General features: G+C 38.5%; 1 protein-coding gene across 1 annotated transcript in view; it reads left to right on the plus strand.

Annotated features, from left to right (window-relative positions):
- The window catches only part of faxdc2 (fatty acid hydroxylase domain containing 2), a 20404-nt gene extending 4716 nt beyond the window's left edge, over positions 1-15688 (plus strand). Inside the window, exons 4-9 of the mRNA XM_037687283.1 lie at positions 3174-3277; positions 4292-4413; positions 10141-10346; positions 10425-10530; positions 12398-12564; positions 14336-15688. Of these exons, the coding sequence (XP_037543211.1) occupies positions 3174-3277; positions 4292-4413; positions 10141-10346; positions 10425-10530; positions 12398-12564; positions 14336-14492 (862 nt within the window). The 3' untranslated portion in view covers positions 14493-15688. The remainder of the gene's footprint in view (positions 1-3173; positions 3278-4291; positions 4414-10140; positions 10347-10424; positions 10531-12397; positions 12565-14335) is intronic.
- The last annotated feature ends 1675 nt before the right edge of the window (positions 15689-17363 follow it).

Consider the following 17363-nt stretch of genomic DNA (forward strand, 5'->3'; position numbering starts at 1 on the left):
GGGGGGGGGGGGGGAACCTGTCTTGTTGAAACTCCAAAATTCATGGTTGAAACCCGTGTCTTCGTGTAAAAATTTGTTTTTCTCTGCAAAAAAAAGCTGATGACTTGTTTATTGACTTAAAAAAAAAAAATTAAAAGATTTGTGTGAAAAATGCTAAAGAGCTCAAACTACACAGAGCGTCTACCATTTTGAGAACCAGAAAAAAAAGGTAGGTGAGACAGCCCATGTCACGTCAAGGGGCCTCCCTCCCATTTTTCTTAAAGAGACACGCTGCTCGCTCCCTCACTAGCCATCCTTCGGTTCAAACAGTCTTATACTGCCATCTGGTGGTTGAAAAAAGGTACTACATGCAAAACAAATGAACCAACATTTCTTTAATTTGACAATAATTACAAACTATTGTCAAATTTCAAACAATATTATCGCTTATCACAATAATTTCTGAGACAGTTAATCGCTCAGCAAAATTTGTTATTGTGACGGGCCTATCGATTTCCACCAATACCATTGTAATTACTTAAAATTCAGTTTTCAGTCTGAGCTGATGTGGATTTTCGACTTTACGTAGCTTTCTGTGTGCCGGTACCTCCCGCTGCTTCCAAGTGCCGCTCTTGTCACTATGAACAGCGAAGCAGCCACACTCCTCCTCCTCCCTCCTCTTGTGCTTTGATGTTGTACCTGTATGTGACGTAAGGTCTGACTTATTCAGGCGCAGTAGGAATTGGCAGACAAGAGGAGTGCCATGTTGTATTTTCAACCCCAGAATGATACAACGGCAAGTCCCATAATCCTTGTCCAGTGTCTTTGTAGAGTTTTATTTAATTAATAATCTAATGGGGAAAAAACAACTAAAAGGTCTTAATTGTATTCATAATTAGCAATTTGATGCATCCACTTGAATTATTAAAAAGTATTGTATTGGTATTTGGTATCTATCGGTGATACTGACCTGTTTTAATACTGAACAAAAATATAAATACAATATTGTTTTTGCTCTCATTTTTCATGAGCTGAAAAAGATCAGACTTTTTTCTATGTACACGAAAGGTGATTTCTCTCAAATATTGTTCACAAATTAGTGTAAATCCGTGTTAGTGAGCACTTCTCCTTTTGCCGAGACAATTCATCCACCTCTCAGGTGCGGCATATAAAGGTGCTGGTTAGACAGCATGATTGTTGCACAGGAGAGCCTTAGGCTGACCACAACAAAAGGCCATTCTAAAAAGTGCAGTTTTGTGCGACACATCTCCTTCATATAGAGTTGATTAGGTTGTTGATTGTGACGTTTGGCATGTCGGGCCACTCCTTTTCAATGGCTGCAAAGTTGCTGGATATTGTCAGGACCTGGAACACGCTGTCGTATACGCCGATCCAGAGCATCCCAAACATGCACGATGGGTGACGTGTCCGGTGAGAATGCTGGCCATGCAAGAACTGGGATGTTTTCAGCTTCCAGGAATTGTGTGCAGATGGGGCTGAACATGGGAGCCGTGCATTATCATGCTGCAACATGAGGTGATGGTCGTGAATAAATGGCACGACAATGGGCTCTTGAGATCTTGTCACAGTATCTTTGTGCATTCAAAATGCCATTAAAAAAACCGCACCTATGTTCGTTGTCCATAACGTAGTCCTGCCCATACCATAACCCCACTGCCACCATGGGCAACTCGATTCACAACGTTGACATTAGCAAACCGCTCACTCACACAACACCAGTCTGCCATTTGTGCAGTCTTCCATCTGCCCTGTACAGTAAAAACCAGTATTTATCCGTGACGAGAACACCTCTCCAATGTGTCATACTCCATCAACTGTGAGCATTTGCCAACTCTGGTCGGTTACGATGACGAATTGCAGTCGGATGGAGACCCCAATTAGGGCAATGATCATGCAGATGAGCTTTTCTGAGATGGTTTTTTACAGTTGTGCAGAAATTCTTTGGTCCTGCAAACCGATTGTTGCAGTAGCTGTCAGGGTGGCTGGTCTCAGACGATCTTGGAGGTGAAGATGCTGGATGTGGAGGTCCTGGACTGGTGTTACACTTGGTCTGCGCTTGTGAGACCAGTTGGATGTACTGCCAAATTCTTTGAAGCATGTTTGGAGATGGCTTATGGTAGAGAAATGAACATTCATGGGCAACAGCTCTGGTGGACATTCCTGCAGTCAGCATGCCAATTGCGTGTTCCCTCAAAACTTACAACATCTGTGGCATTATGTTGTGATAAAACTGCACATTTTAGAGTGGCCTTTTATTGTGAAGGCTCACCTGTGCAATAATCATGCTGTCTATTCAGCATTGGGTTAGGTGGATGGATTATCTCGGCAAATGAGAAGTGCTCACTAACACAGATTTACACAAATTTGTGAACAATGTTTGAGCAAAAAGGGCCTTTTGTGTACATACAAAAAAGTCTTAGATTTTTGAGTTCAGCTTGTGAAAAATGAGAGCAAAACCAAAAGTGTTGCATTTATATTTTTGTTCAGTGTACTTTGTATCGGCTCACTAGCAAACCTTGTAGTAGCGCACACAACTACAACAAAGCTCAATGGTATTTTATGCATCTGACTTTGACGATGACAGTGTTCATGGTGTTGGATGTATCTGACGTTCTGTGACGGTATTTCAAGGTGTGCCACAATGTTCAAGTATTAAATGAAGCGACATACAACGTGATTGAGCTAAAATGCTCAAGACGTGAAGATTACCCAGCAGGTTTTAGACATAATGTTGCTGGATATGAGTCAACCTATGGGACAAGAAATGAAGGTAACAAACTAAAGTAACACAATATGATGTAGTTAGGTGGAATATGGTACAACTAAAACTAACAGATGGAGTTAAACACATGCCTCTTTGCAATGTTTGAATATCTTTAGTACAGTCTACCTTGGAGATTTGAGCTTCACTGGAAATGTTAGAACTCATAATTGTATGGTTTTTTTGGGGGTTTTTTTTTTACGTTCGATGGTCTGATTTATCTATCCACAGACATTTGGTATATTTGTCATTCATAACACTCCTCTTGTTTTCTGACAGATATGGACCACGGTTTTTTGGGGACAAAATCTTTTCTTAGTGGTTTTGCCAACGGAAAAAGAACAATAATAAGAAATGTTTACCACATACGAAGAACTATGTGTTGAACTTGAAACTTGGCTTCTTCTAACAGGCACCTTCAGAGGTTTTGGGGAGCTTCAGGAGACTTCTGGCAGAACTTGTGGACAAAGGTCCACTTGGCATTTGAGGGACATGATGCTGCTTTGTTTTATTTAGGTAAGCAGTAAACTGTTCATTACATACAAAACCATTTTCAAATCATCCATAACGGTATGACCATTGTATACTGGATATGTGACCAGTCAGGGTGTAGACCAAAAACACGTAGGCTCAGTAGGTCTGGCTTTGGCGTGTTAGCAGCCAGTCCTTTATTGTATGCTCTTTGGGTTTTGGAGTGGGTTATCTGAATACAGACTTACTTCCCTCAGACATCAGATTGATAGTTTAGGACTTCACGGAACAATACGTTAAAACAAAATCAGTTGTGTTTCTGATCTAATGAGCAGTGCTCATAATATAAATATTTCATGGATCTTTATTAATTTCTCTGGAAGTGGGTTTATGATTCTTGCATAGAAAGTTTGCAGTAGTTGTGTTGTTTATATGGTAATTGAATTGCACACAGTTTATTCCTGTTAGATACAAACAGGGGTTTGTTTTAAGCTACATGAGGCCAAAATAATAAGGTTCCTGTATTTGATACTCGGCAGAAAAGAAAGGTCAGTTAAGTTCAGTAACTGTTGTCAAAACTGGTTTTATTTCTCATACAAATATTATCTGTGTTCATATAAATGATACAATCATTACAAGAATTATAACATAAGGTGTACTGGTGTGATTACGTATTATAATCGTCTCTGTAAAATTTCAATGTAAAAGAAAAAAAATTTAAACATCTTGGGATTTTTGTTTCAGCTTGCAAGAAAATGTGCCAAGTTTGCACTGAATTAAAAAAAAAAAAAAATAAATAAATACATGGAATTTATCTTTTACTGGTTTTAGAGGAAATCTTATGAAGTGACACTCGTGAAAATGGCCACAATAAGATGTTTAATTTAAAGTCTATTTGTGCCAGAATGATGACCAGATGTCACCGTGCATCCCCGGTAATGCCAAATATTCTGACTGAGTTTGACCTAAGATTCTGGATTTTAAAGTGGTGCCCTCATTTCAAATGTATAAGTTTTATTATTAAGTTTAATTGTTTTTATTTATTTTTTATCTTGACAGGAACAATGTTAGCCCCTACTGTTATGTTCTGGGTGTTTAATGGTCTCCTGCTGTTGGTGGACACCACCGGTAAACCGTCTTTCATCACTCGTTACCGCATCCAGGAGGATAAGAATAATCCGGTATGTTTTTTTTTTTGGCTCTCTAGAACATTTTCTTTTTGCACTTTTACTTTCAATAATCCTCAAGTTCTCCATATTTAATTAATACAAGTCAGTTATCTTTAGGATAAAATATAAGCTCTTCTTGAGTTGATCATAATATTCTAATACAGAGACTTGAATATGATATTGGAATTACAGGAACAGCTCTAAAATTGTTCAAATCATATTTATCTGATCGATTCAAATTTGTAAATATAAATAATGAATCTTCTTCATACACCAAAGTTAGTCATGGAGTTTCTCAGGGTTCAGTGCTTGGACCAATACTCTTTACCTTTTATATATGCTTCCATTAGGTAAAGTTATTAAACAACATGGGATATATTTTCATTGTTATGCTGATGATACACAATTATATTTGTCCATGAAACCCAATGAATCCAATCAGCTACTTAGACTACAAGAATGTCTTAAGGACATAAAAACCTGGATGACCCAAAATTTTCTGCTTTTAAACTCAGACAAAATGGAGGTTTTGGTTTTTGGACCTGAGCATCTTAGGAATACATTTTTCAGTCTTTCACCCTCTTTGGATGGCATTAATCCGGCCTCCAGTTCTAATGTTAAAAATCTTGGTGTTATTTTTGATCCGGACATGCCTTTTAACAACCCACATTTAAAACCTTACTAGAACTGCCTTCTGCCACCTGCGTAACATTGCTAAAATTAGAAACATCTTATCTAAAAATGATGCAGAAAAACTGGTTCATGCATTTATCACATGTAGACCAAAACTTTGTAAACCAACCTGGACTGTTGCAATGGTTTATTATCTGGGTGTCCAAATTCTTCTTTTAAAAAGTCTTCAGTTAATCCAAAATGCTGCTGCCAGAGTCTTAACTGGAGTTAGTAGGAGAGATCATATCTCTCCAGTTTTAGCTTCTTTCCTTTGTCTCCCTGTCAAATCCAGAATATAGTTCAAATCTTACTTCTAACCTACACTCTCAACAACCTAGCTCCATCTTATATTACAGATCTTATTGTTCCATATTTTCCTAACAGAGCACTTCACTCTCAGACCACAGGCTTACTTGTGGTTCCTAGAGTTTCCAAAAGCAGAATGGGAGGAATATCTTCCAGTTATCAGGCTCCTCTCTTGTGGAACCAACTTCCAGATTCTTCCTTTAAGGCTAACTCGTTGTCCATTTTAAGACTGGGCTTAAGACTTTCCTTTTTGATAAATCCTATAGTTAGGGTTGGTTTGTTATGCTGCAAGAGGCTTTGGCAACTTGAGGACAAATTGACTTCATTCCTTTTAAAATGAATTGTTAAAATTGAATAGTTTTTATTTGAAATTATTTCTATCTTAACGTGATTCTCGACCTGCCATTGTGTATCTGTTCCTCCTTCCTGTCTAGCCGGTCGAAGCAGATGGCCGCTTGTCCGGAGTCTAGTTCTGCTAAAAGTTTCTTCCTCATGAGGGAGTTTTTCCTTGCCGCTGTCGCCTTTTATGCTTGCTCAAGATGAGTCTGCAATGAAGTCAAACTCAAAGCAGTCTGCTCCTCAGATAAATAATATCAACTTACTTTTTATGCACATGAGTGTTTCTGCTCAGTGCCCTGAGATGACTTCTGTTGTGACTTGGCGCTGTAGAAATAAACTGAAGTGAACTGAATATTTGCAGCATCAGATCAGTACAGTTCGTGTATTGAACGACATCAGTCTTTGTGATGTCATGTGTCAATGTCTGAACAAAGTCTTCTCGCTGTGTTTGATTAACACACGTTGTTGCAAGCTGCAGAGATAAAGACTGACATTACCGATAACAACGGTTAGAAAATAATCATGTTTGTGATAAAGTAGTAGAGGCGCACCAGAGTACACACAGGATGCTCCTTTATTGATGCTGTAAAAATATATAATTTTCCAGTTGATTTATCTTAAAGGTAATAACGGAAGTGTTCACTTTTTTTTTTTTTTCTTCTACCGGTTGTTTTCCTTCACTCAGTTTTACACAATCTAGAGTTTATCACATTTATATTCTAAAGACGTTCGAAGTGATAAAACCTGATATCGATCTGCTGAAGCTGAAAAAAGTCACCTGCTTGCGTGTTTGATGAAGCGGTATGTGTGTCCTAAAAAAAGAAGTCACGTTCCTGATTAACCGACAGACACACACTGAGGGGATCCGGTTATTCTACGGTTTGTAATGTTTGTGCTCGCCTAAAGACCGAGAACTTCTTCTTATGGTTCTGATAAAGTTTGATTTTTGCTTTGTATCAAATGGCTCATTGAATCCAAGTGAGCTATTATTCACAACTGTCGTTTTACTTTAGTGAATAAAAATTTCTCTAAACTTAAATAAGATGCAAGAGTGTTCAGCTTCAACTAAATCTGTGAAATGATTCAAAACTGTATCGCGGTGAAATGTTTTTCTCAAGAAATGCTTTAAAAAATGTATCCAGACATCAGATTAGAAGCAGCGAAACGTGTCCTAAAACAAATTGTTTCCTCCAGGCACAGAGTCAGGACTTGATCTTTGGACTAACAGAACATTTAGCTGAGTGTTGTAATTGCACAATGTAATATTCAAGGCCTTTAATCCTCGAAGGAATGCTTATCACCCGCCAACTTTCGTGTAAGAGTTTTAGACTAAGATGATCTTATGTTGAGAAATGACGGAGTTAAAACGGTTTTGGTCAAACCTTGAAAATAACATTGATTAAGTGCAGTCTCATGCCTTGTGTTAATATAATAATATCGACTGGCTGTGGCATCCATCTTGAATTAGATTGTCTCCAAATGTGCACCCAGTGATTACTTTCTGCAAGTTTTATTAAAGTCTTGACAAATTTACCAGATATTTTGCTAACAAACGCATACAAAACCATTGTCTTTCTCCTTTTAGTGAGCTTTTAAAAATATTCTAATTTGATATGTATTGAGTTACACATTTATTCACATAAACCACCGAGACGAGTTATTTTACTGAAATAAAATAAATAAATGCCACCATCTGTCCCAGGATAATTATTACAGAACATCAGACTGAATAGATAGCGGCTCTCAAAGTTGGTGGTCGAGACAACACACCAACGAAATACAAAGTGATGAGGGTCTTTGGATGATCTCTAAGTCACATTAAAATAAAATAAAACTTATTGTCATATTTTCACAATAATTGCAGCAAATTGCAACATTCGTCATAAATGAGTGAAATTAGTATTTATGGTTGATATGGTTGTTTGTATCATCATGTTTTGGTTTTTAGCAGAGCTTGTTTAACGGCTGAGGTCAGAAGCTTCTTCTGCTACTGACAGGAGCTTTTATGTTAATGTTGGTAATATATTATCTGCTTCAGTGCATCTTTCCTGCTGAGTCCCGCAGGGCTCGATTCTTGGACACCTTCTGTTGTCAGTGTATCTGCTCCCTTTTGGGTCTGTCCTGAGGAAACATGGTCTTTCTTTTCACTGCTATGCTGATGATTGTCAGATTTATCTGCCCTTATACCCAATAGTTCTTGCTCCATTCACCCTCTGTTAAAATGTCTTGATGACATCAAGGCATGGATGGCTTCAAATTTTTCACGTTTTAACGATCATTAAACTGAAGTTATTGTGTTTATCTCTAGCTCTACTGCTGTCTCTGATCTTGTTAACCTTGACTGTCTTGAGCAATGTCTTAAGCAGTCTGTTGCAAATCTCAGGATGGTTTTAGACTCTGACTTTAAGTTTATGATTAACTCTGTTCTACAAAAAAAGCTTCTTCCAGTTAAGGCAGATAACTAAGCTCAAGTCAGTGTGTTGACCAGATCTGACCTTGAAAACATAGTCCATGCATTCGTTACAACTTGGCTAGGTTACTGTAACGTGCTTTATGTTGGGGTCAGTCAGGTGTCCCTTTCACATCTTGAGCTCGTCCAAAATGCTGCAGCTCGGCTTTTAACAGGAACTTGTAGGTTTGAGCATATTACACCAGTTTTGTCCTCCCTTCACTGGCTCCCTGTACGTATCAGAATAGAGTTTAAATTTCTCCTGTTGACCTTTAAGTGTCTAAATGGCCTTGCACACTCTTATCTCTCTGAGCTACTTCAATTATATGTTCCTTCTCGTGCGCTGAGATCATCTGATCAGGTTGTACCAAAAACTAGATTGAAGCTCAGAGGAGATCGGGCTCTTTCAGTCGGAGGCCCCAAACTTTGGAACAATCTCCCCTCCCACTTTAGACAGGTCACTTCACTTCTTGTTTATAAATCTCTTTTTAAAAACACACCTGTTTTCACGGGCTTTTAACAATTCAGTTCAGTTGATTTATATAGCGCCAATTCACAGCAGAAGTCATGTAACGCAGTGTGATTTGATTTAGAGTTTTGTTTCGTTTTTCTTTTGATGCTTTTAGTTTTTGTTATTAATTTTTTTTCTTTAAATTACTGCCATTGATTTTTATTATTACGCTTTTAAATGTGATTTATATATAAATTTGATTTGACTTGCTGTTGTTTTTATGGGCCAGAACAACGAATGAACTAAATTAACCTGTAAGAAACGACAAAGGTTAGCAGTTCATGTTAGTCATTCATTAACCCAAATCGATCCAAACTGTTTTTGCTTTCGAGGAGAAAAATAAAATGAGCTAAGACTTCAGGTCGGGCTTCCTGTTTTCCACTTTCAGGATGTCCAACTGCAGCAACGCTGCTAAAAGGCACCGTCTGAAGTTGAACTTGTAAATGCTCAGGCTCCTCCTGTCAGAGCGCTGATGTAGTTATTGTGCCGTGGTCAGATCACGGTCTTCTTTCTCAGCTTTGAGACAAGCGTGCTCACTTTTAAGTTTAAACAGAACATTTTATAAACACAGGACTGGAATTTTTTTTAGTAAAATAATAAACTAATATTGGAGATAGATTTATCTGGAAGCTATTTGTTAGCCAAATTTCAAATAACAGACACTAAAATGTTTTGCTGTAATTGGCGACCTTCCTTTATTGAAAACCTTTGTCACATTTTACTTTACATTTTCACACCATGCATGAGCCCAAAACATTATCTCACATGGACCCTAACAAAGACCCTGAGGAACCCCAGGATGAAGAGAAAGTGAGTGATTTGCCTGTGAGTTCAGCTCACCTAAATGGAGCAACTCACCGCTTTTCACTTTGATCCAAAGATCTAGCATTCCTTGAAGGAATGCATTTTACTGCGGACATTCATGCCAGATTATCTCCACATTCACCTTGTCGGAGGCGGGCGATCATAAAGTGATGCGTTTTGACCAATTTAATATTTCGGTCATGTTTAATTTGCTTCTGTATTGTGTTGCATCTCAAAGTTCTAAAGCTTTAAATTGAAGGTGAATCCAAAGTGGCACAAATCAACATTTTATTTGACCTTTGATCCACAGAAGCTAACTCTACTTCATTTGTGAAATTAGGATTTATGATTCAAACCTTACCTGCATGGAGTCGCAAAACTCCGCCCCTTTACACTTCTTGATAAAAACCGGTCTGATGTACCTTTGCACAATAAACCGTCCTGCTTGGTACAAAAGTTCATCCGTGTCAACTCCAGAACATACTTTGGTCTCACGCAAACAGAGGTCAGGTCATACCACGTTTATAACCAGAGTCCATGGGTTTAACCTAAAATGACAACTTTTACTTTTATTAAACTAAGATGATGTTAAATTAATAAAAAAAAAATGCAATTAGTTGTATATTTTCTGCAGTTATACAAAGTTTTGGTCCTGCAGGTTGATCCTACAAAGCTCCGCCAGGCGGTGAAGACTGTCCTCTTCAACCATTTCTTCATCTCGGGGCCCATGGTGGTGGTCGTTTACCACCTGATGTCATGGAGAGGAGGCGCCTGTGGCCCTGAGCTGCCCACCTTCCACTGGGCCCTGATGGAGCTGGCTGTCTTCTCCATGGTGGAGGAGATCATGTTTTACTACTCACACAGGCAGGAAGCGTTCATTTCATACACACAGACTACTTCCTTTAGATGGCAGAGGTTTCAAGTGTTTTTATCCTTTGGTAGGTTGTTTCACCATCCCAGCCTCTACAAGCACTATCACAAACAGCACCATGAGTGGACCGCTCCCGTCGGCATCGTCTGCATCTACGCTCATCCTCTGGAGCACGTGGTATATAAGCTCCTCCCACTTTTTTGACCATCTTTGTCATCTCTTGATTTAAACTGCACTGGAACCCAAGCGTAGGTTCAGACTGTTTTTAGTTGATTATAAAAAATGCTTACCAACTTCAAGTCATTCCCAATTAGTTTAAAAGAAAAAGCAAAAGGTTTTTCAACTGCCAGTTACTGAACAAACCCCAAATCAGCTAAAACCAACAATCTGCTGAGCAACTGGTGCGTTCCTAATTCAAACCCTTCTTTTAGGTAACCGTATTGATCTTCAATCTGAAATTCAGGTCATCGTGTCAACCCTCCTGCTGCCCTTGGGTCAAAATGCCCTACAAGGCCTCAGTTTCTAAACTAAAGGCCTTGTGGGTCATTTTGACCCAAGGGCAGCAGGAGGGTTAAAAAACACCTGCACATTTATTCTGCCTAAATATGGAAATAAGTAACTTGGAAAAGAGCCTTTTCTGCAGAAAAAAATCAGCTAAACAATAACTAAAAGCTATAATTTGCAACAGCTAAAACAAGCAGATCTGTGGCTATAAGCTGAACTGAGCACAGCCGTAGCTAAAGGCTAAATCAACAAAACTATAGCCAAAATAAGCAGAACTGTAGCTAAAAGCTACAGTTAGCAAAACTATTAATAAGAGACAAATATAAAACTGTTAACCGAAAGCTAAATTTAGCAAAGCTGATGCAACCAATAAAACACAGTAGTTAAAAGAAACAAGAAAAACTATTGCTAATGTTTGGGAGTGGTGGCACAGAGGTTAGAGAAGATGGGCATGTGATCGGAAAGTCAAAGGTTCAACTCCCCGGACTGACATAAAAAATGTGGGTGGAAAAGGTGGAACACCCACACCTGCCTCCACCCTCATTCGCCCCACTCTGGGTCCCTGAGCAAGGCCCTTAACCCCCATCATCTGCCTAAACAGGTCTCTCTTGAAAATGAGTTCTCGTGGCTCAATGAGACTATCTGTATAAATAAAAGGTAAATAAATAAAATATCTAAATGCTGCAAAACCTCAGCTAAAAGCTAAAACTAGCAAGGCAGTAGCTAAACGATGAAGAAGGTGTAAGAAGACAAACGTAGAGGAAATTTACTGAAGTAGATTTTAGATTATGAACTTTTTGAAGGAAACAAGACCTTGGTGTGTTTCTGTTGGGAACAGTTTTGTAAATGAAATGAAATACAACCTAATTTAAAAAGTAGAAAACTAAAAGTCAACTCAATTTGTTCATTTTGATATATGATGAAAACTGCACAAAGTACGTTGAGGTAACAACAAAGTCCATACTCAATAATCCAGGTATACAATCCAACATTTTTCAGTCAGGTCATCTGGACAGTTTTTTTTTTTTTTTGCTGAAACGTTTCGCCTTCGGTCCGGAAGGCTTCATCAGTCAAGGAAACGCAACAAAACTGATTCTTCCCCCAGAAGCTTACTCCAAAGTGGAACGAACCAGTTCTGCTTGTTATAAGAGGGCCGGCAATGGAGGAGGGGGCGTACCAAAGAGACCATCTTATAACAAGCAGAACTGGTTTGTTCCACTTTGGAGTAAGCTGTTGGGGGGAAGAATCAGTTTTGTTGTGTTTCCTTGACTGATGACGCCTTCCGGACCGAAGGCGAAATGTTGAGGTAGTTTGATTGTAAAACTTGTACAGAAGCTGTAAACGGTGAGAGAATGTGAATGCAGATACAGCTGTAAACTACCGGATCATGAGGTGCTTCGTTGAGGCAACAATCCGGTGGAATCGGGATCACAGTCAGAAGCGACGTAGCAATTATTTTCACAGTTGAACGTTAAAAATCCTGCTGGTTGTTTCTATTCGTTGCGTATTTTCAGCCTCTTCGCTCTCTCTCTGCTGTCAGATCTCCAACTTAATGCCAGTGGTCGCGGGGCCGGTGATTCTGGGCTCCCACATCACCACCACCTCCATGTGGTACTGCCTGGCTCTGGTCAGCACCACCATCTCCCACTGCGGCTACCACCTCCCCTTCCTGCCGTCCCCCGAGTTTCATGACTTCCACCACCTCAGGTGAGTCTTATCCACCGAAAGATTTATTTATTTTATTCTGTCCAAATTTACTTCTAAAACGATCAACTGAAAGTTTGTCAAAATAAATTAAATGAAATAAATAGATTAAATTGGTCTACCTTTTTAACTTCAGCTTTCAACAATTGGGTAATATTTTTCCAACAGAAAACTTAATAAATGTTATAGAAAATAAATAACTAAAAGAAACTCAACACTTTAAAAAAAGTATAAAGTTTAAAGAGACAAAATGCTATAAATAACTGGTTTATGATCCTTTTTTGGCTTGAAGTGATTTTAGACACACAAATGCCACTTTTAAGCTTTTAAAGATAAGATTTGAGATACTTGCTCAATGAAGTCAAATAAACATCGATAAGTTCCGAACAGAGTCCTGTCAACCATTATATTGATTTATAAGCACTGTGATCCATTTGAAACGGCTGAAGTAACTAAGAGAAATTGCATTTCCTGCAAAAATGCAGTGTGAATGCTTATTGCAGAAAAACATGCTGAAATTAGCTAAACAAGCATTCTGAAATGTAGCTGAAATGGAAGAACAAGCCTAAATTAGCAGAAGAAAGCAGAAACTCCACATATTTTCTGAATTGGGTTTAAATAAGCAGAAATTAGCACAAAAATTAGGAAATTTAACAAAAAAAATAAAAAAGCTAAATTTAACAACAAGCGGAAACGAAAAAAAAAAGCTTAAGTTACCAGAATAAAGTGGAGAGAGCATATTTTTGTTGAATTAGACTGAAAAAGGTTGAAATGATTGCAAAAAAATCTGGAATTAGCTGAAAAAGCTAAAATTAGCAAAAAACATAAACAGTAGCTGAAATAACAAACTAGCAGAAATAAGCTGAAAAGAGCGCAACAAGCTGAAATTAGCAGAAATAATTTAAGCTGAAAGTTCAGCACAAATAACGTGAATTAATCTGAAAACGGCTGAAATTAGCTGAAAATGCTAGCTGAAAGGGTAGAACAAGCTTAAATTAGCAGAAGAAAGCAGAAAGAACATGTTTGCCCAATTAGGCTTAAAGAGACAGAAATGAGCACAAAGAAGTAGCCATCATCTGGGGGGGGGGGGGGGGGGCTAAAATTAAAACACACACAAAAAAAAAAAAACAGCTGAATTATAGCTAAAAAATCAGGAGCTTAAATTATCAGAAGGAAATGATTTTTTTTTTGTTGCTTAATTAGGTGGAAAAAAGTCTAAATGAGTGCAAAAAAAAAAAAGTGGAATTAGCTGAAAAATCTAAAATTAGCATAAAGCAGCTAGTTGAAATAGCAGAAATGGCTGAAATGTGCATAAATATGCTAAAAGGAGCATAAGCTGAAATTAGCAGAAAGAATCTGAAAGGAGCACAAAACAGCTGAAATTAGCTGGGAAAAAAAAACAAATACACCAATACCAAAAGTCACAGCTGGATTATTCTGAAAGAGCTGAACATTTTGATTTATAATTTGTTGAGATAGCAGAAAAATTGTGGAACGAGAGCAATATAGAAAAACGTACAAAATAGTTTAAGATAACTGGAAGAAGAATATGGAATAATACATTTATAAAGGATGCTTAATAAGCATTCACACTATTATTAACAAATAATTATTTTAAAGTCATAAAGATTTCTGTAGCTCTTCTCACTGCGTCTCCCAACTCCACTGCTTGAAACCATGTGACGTCCTTTAGCGGGAGGTAAATGTGTACTCAGTCGTGTATATGTGGACAACGTTTTGTTAAGAGTTTCTCTTGGTGACTCTCCTGTTCCAGGTTCACCCAGTGCTTCGGGGTTTTCGGTGTGCTGGACCGGCTCCACGGCACCGACTCCAAGTTCAGACAGACCAAGCAGTACGAACGGCACACCCTGCTCACCAGCCTCACCCCTCTCACCCAGAGCATCCCTGACTCGCCCAAGAAGTGCCAGTGATGACCTTCGACCCCTGAACTTTCACATCTCACATTTACAAGTGATGTATAGTTTGGTGTTCAGCTGGTTATAAAAACGTCCTGCGGTGATTATTGGGACGCAGCGGCGCCGTCTGAGGTTCAGGGTTATGTTTTAGCGACGTCCACTTCAAATATTTAACGAAGCCCAAATCTACGAGGAAAAAGGGAACAAGTTTGGATCCATCATAATATGCTGCTTTTTTAAAGGGGTAAAATTTTGATTTTTGTGCAATTATAAATTCATGGCTTACAAAAACCTTTGGTAGCAGCACATAATCAGTACATACCACCATATTGTACATCTACATACTGAGCAAGTACAGAACTGTATGTACATACTCTGTAATTACTGGTCTGTACTATGCATTTGGTACTTAGTATTTACTAGATGCGTACTGGGCTGAACGATTTATATGGTACTTGCCTACTATGTAGCAAGAACATACTGAGTAAATACTGTACTTGACTATGTATTTAGTACTTACCTAGCGCATACCAGGCACATACTGTATTATGAAGGGACTTGTTATCCTGTACTTGTAGGGTACAAACTGCAAGATGCGTAGCGGGTACAGACCTAGTTTGTACTAATGTACACAGTAACCAGTCACTTCATAATACAGTCCGGTCTCATATGTACCAGGTACGCAAGTACTGGGCTGTACTTGCATTGCTGCCAGTGCCAATACTGCAGAAGAAGCGGTTTTCAGCTGCTGAAGTGATTCTTTACTTTCTGTCTTAAAACACAAAACTTCTGTTCAGTTTTAAGGAAATTCTAATTATAAATATTTCATCCAAAATACTAGAATTTACAGTAAATCCCCCTCAGTTTTGTTGCGACTATGGCTGCATAAAGCTATCCACAATTTGTAAACCATTTCAGTAAAATTACCACTTTAGTTGTGATTTGACAGTATTTATCTGTATATCCCAGATTCCACAAATGTGTGGTGCTGGAAATGTAAGATAAAGGAAAATATTCCAGCGTAATGATTTTAGTTCCGTTTCCCATCAGCACTTTAACTCCACCAGCTGTGATGCATGCACTTGTAGCTCAGACTGCAGAAAATCCTGCAGAACGATTCCGTTTTTGTCACTTAAACATGGTTTTGTGTGTGAATTATAATTTGTTGAAATTATAAAACTCGTCTGTAATAAATAAAAATGTAAAAAATGTTCTGAGACGACTAATATTTATTACCTGCTGTGATGAAAGAAGTGATCATGTCCTGTGTCCGTTAGCTCAGTGGTTCCCAACACTGGTCCTTGAGGAACACCATCCTGCATGTTTGTCGTTTCTCTGCTCCAACACACCTGATTCGGTGCTTTAATTACTTCCTTAAAGTTTGACAGAAGCCTGTTAATCATCCTTTCATTCAAATCAGGTGCGTTGGAGCAGCGGAACTAAAGCATGCAGGATGGTGTCCCTCAGGGACCAGGGTTGGGACCACTGTGTTTGTCGAACAGCTTAAGAACCAGGGATCAATTCAAACAAACTAATTTATAAACAACCTAAAAATGGCAGAGAATTTTACAGGTAGAGCAAAAAATATTTAAAACATTTGAAAATAATCACACAGCAGCAGGTGTTCAAGGGTTTTTTTTGTCAGTTTTGTGATTTTTTTTTTCTTTATTAAAGTATAAGCATAATTACTAGAAATTACAAATAACACTATAATAGCGAATCACATCAGCCTATAAAGCAGATATTATGAATATTAAATGTTATGATACAAGATCTCGTTCAAGTATTTTACATTTTTCCATTTTATAATTTTTTTTTGTTCCTTTTATCCTTGTTTTCAACTTTTTTTCTCATGACAAGCCTAGGATAATGTAATGAACTATCTGAATGGTTCATACAGTCGTTTCTTATTCATATGGCTTTATGGAAATTTGTCTCCAAGTCTTCAGACATCATAAGCAGCCATATTCTTCTGTCTCCAGTCGGGCTCCATCTCCGACTCTTCCATCCTGTAAAACTGATGGCAGCGCCCCTGGAGGCCAAACAGGCGGGTAGCAGCAGTTCGATGCCGTAAACTCCCGTATAACTTGAGTCCCGTCAATTGCTCACAAACAGGTGATCACATTAAAGGGAGAGTCAGAAAGCGTATGGGGGGGGGGGGGGGGGGGATCTCTTACTCAAAGGCTTCACTGTTTTGAGAGGAAGCAAAATAAAGGTGGTCTGGAGCTCTGACGTTTCGATCTACTTTGCATCAGAAACTGATCAAACCTCCCGAATAATGAACTGGGAACAGGGGGTGGGGGGTACAGCTTCAGTTTGCATTTTTAAGTCCAACAAGGCTGAATTGCAAAAACTGGAAAACACTGACAGGACAACGCACCTTTAGAAGTGACAGGTTGAATCATCACTACAGCAAACGACCGAGACGTTTAAAAGAAAGAAGAAAAAAAAAACAGGCACAGTTTAGTCTAAATTTGCCCGGTTTCACTGAACTGCAGCAAAAATAAAGAGAAAAACGAACACTGCAATGTGCTATAACGGATCGGTTTTTTTTTTTCCTCCACTGTAGGATTTCATGCACCTCCATCGTAACAGCACGAGAAACACAGCAAATTAAAATTTAAACGCATTAAAAGATTAAAAAATAAAGTTAAAGTACAGATGTAAGGCAAAAAATAGAACGTGTCCTATAAACAAAAACACAGAGCGCTGACGTCTTTTCTCTTCATCGGTCGAATTCACATTTACATTAGTGGAAAGGTTCTGATATCACTAGTCCTCGAGTTGATTTTATCATCCGAGCGAACAAACGATACGGAGTTTGTGTCCACGGCGAGGCTCACGCTGCACATGACGTAGTGTTCGCGCCTGTAGCCCATACAGGAA

The sequence above is a fragment of the Nematolebias whitei genome, chromosome 14, assembly GCF_014905685.2.
Source record: "Nematolebias whitei isolate Nwh7 chromosome 14, NemWhi1, whole genome shotgun sequence".
Classification (NCBI taxonomy): domain Eukaryota; kingdom Metazoa; phylum Chordata; class Actinopteri; order Cyprinodontiformes; family Rivulidae; genus Nematolebias; species Nematolebias whitei.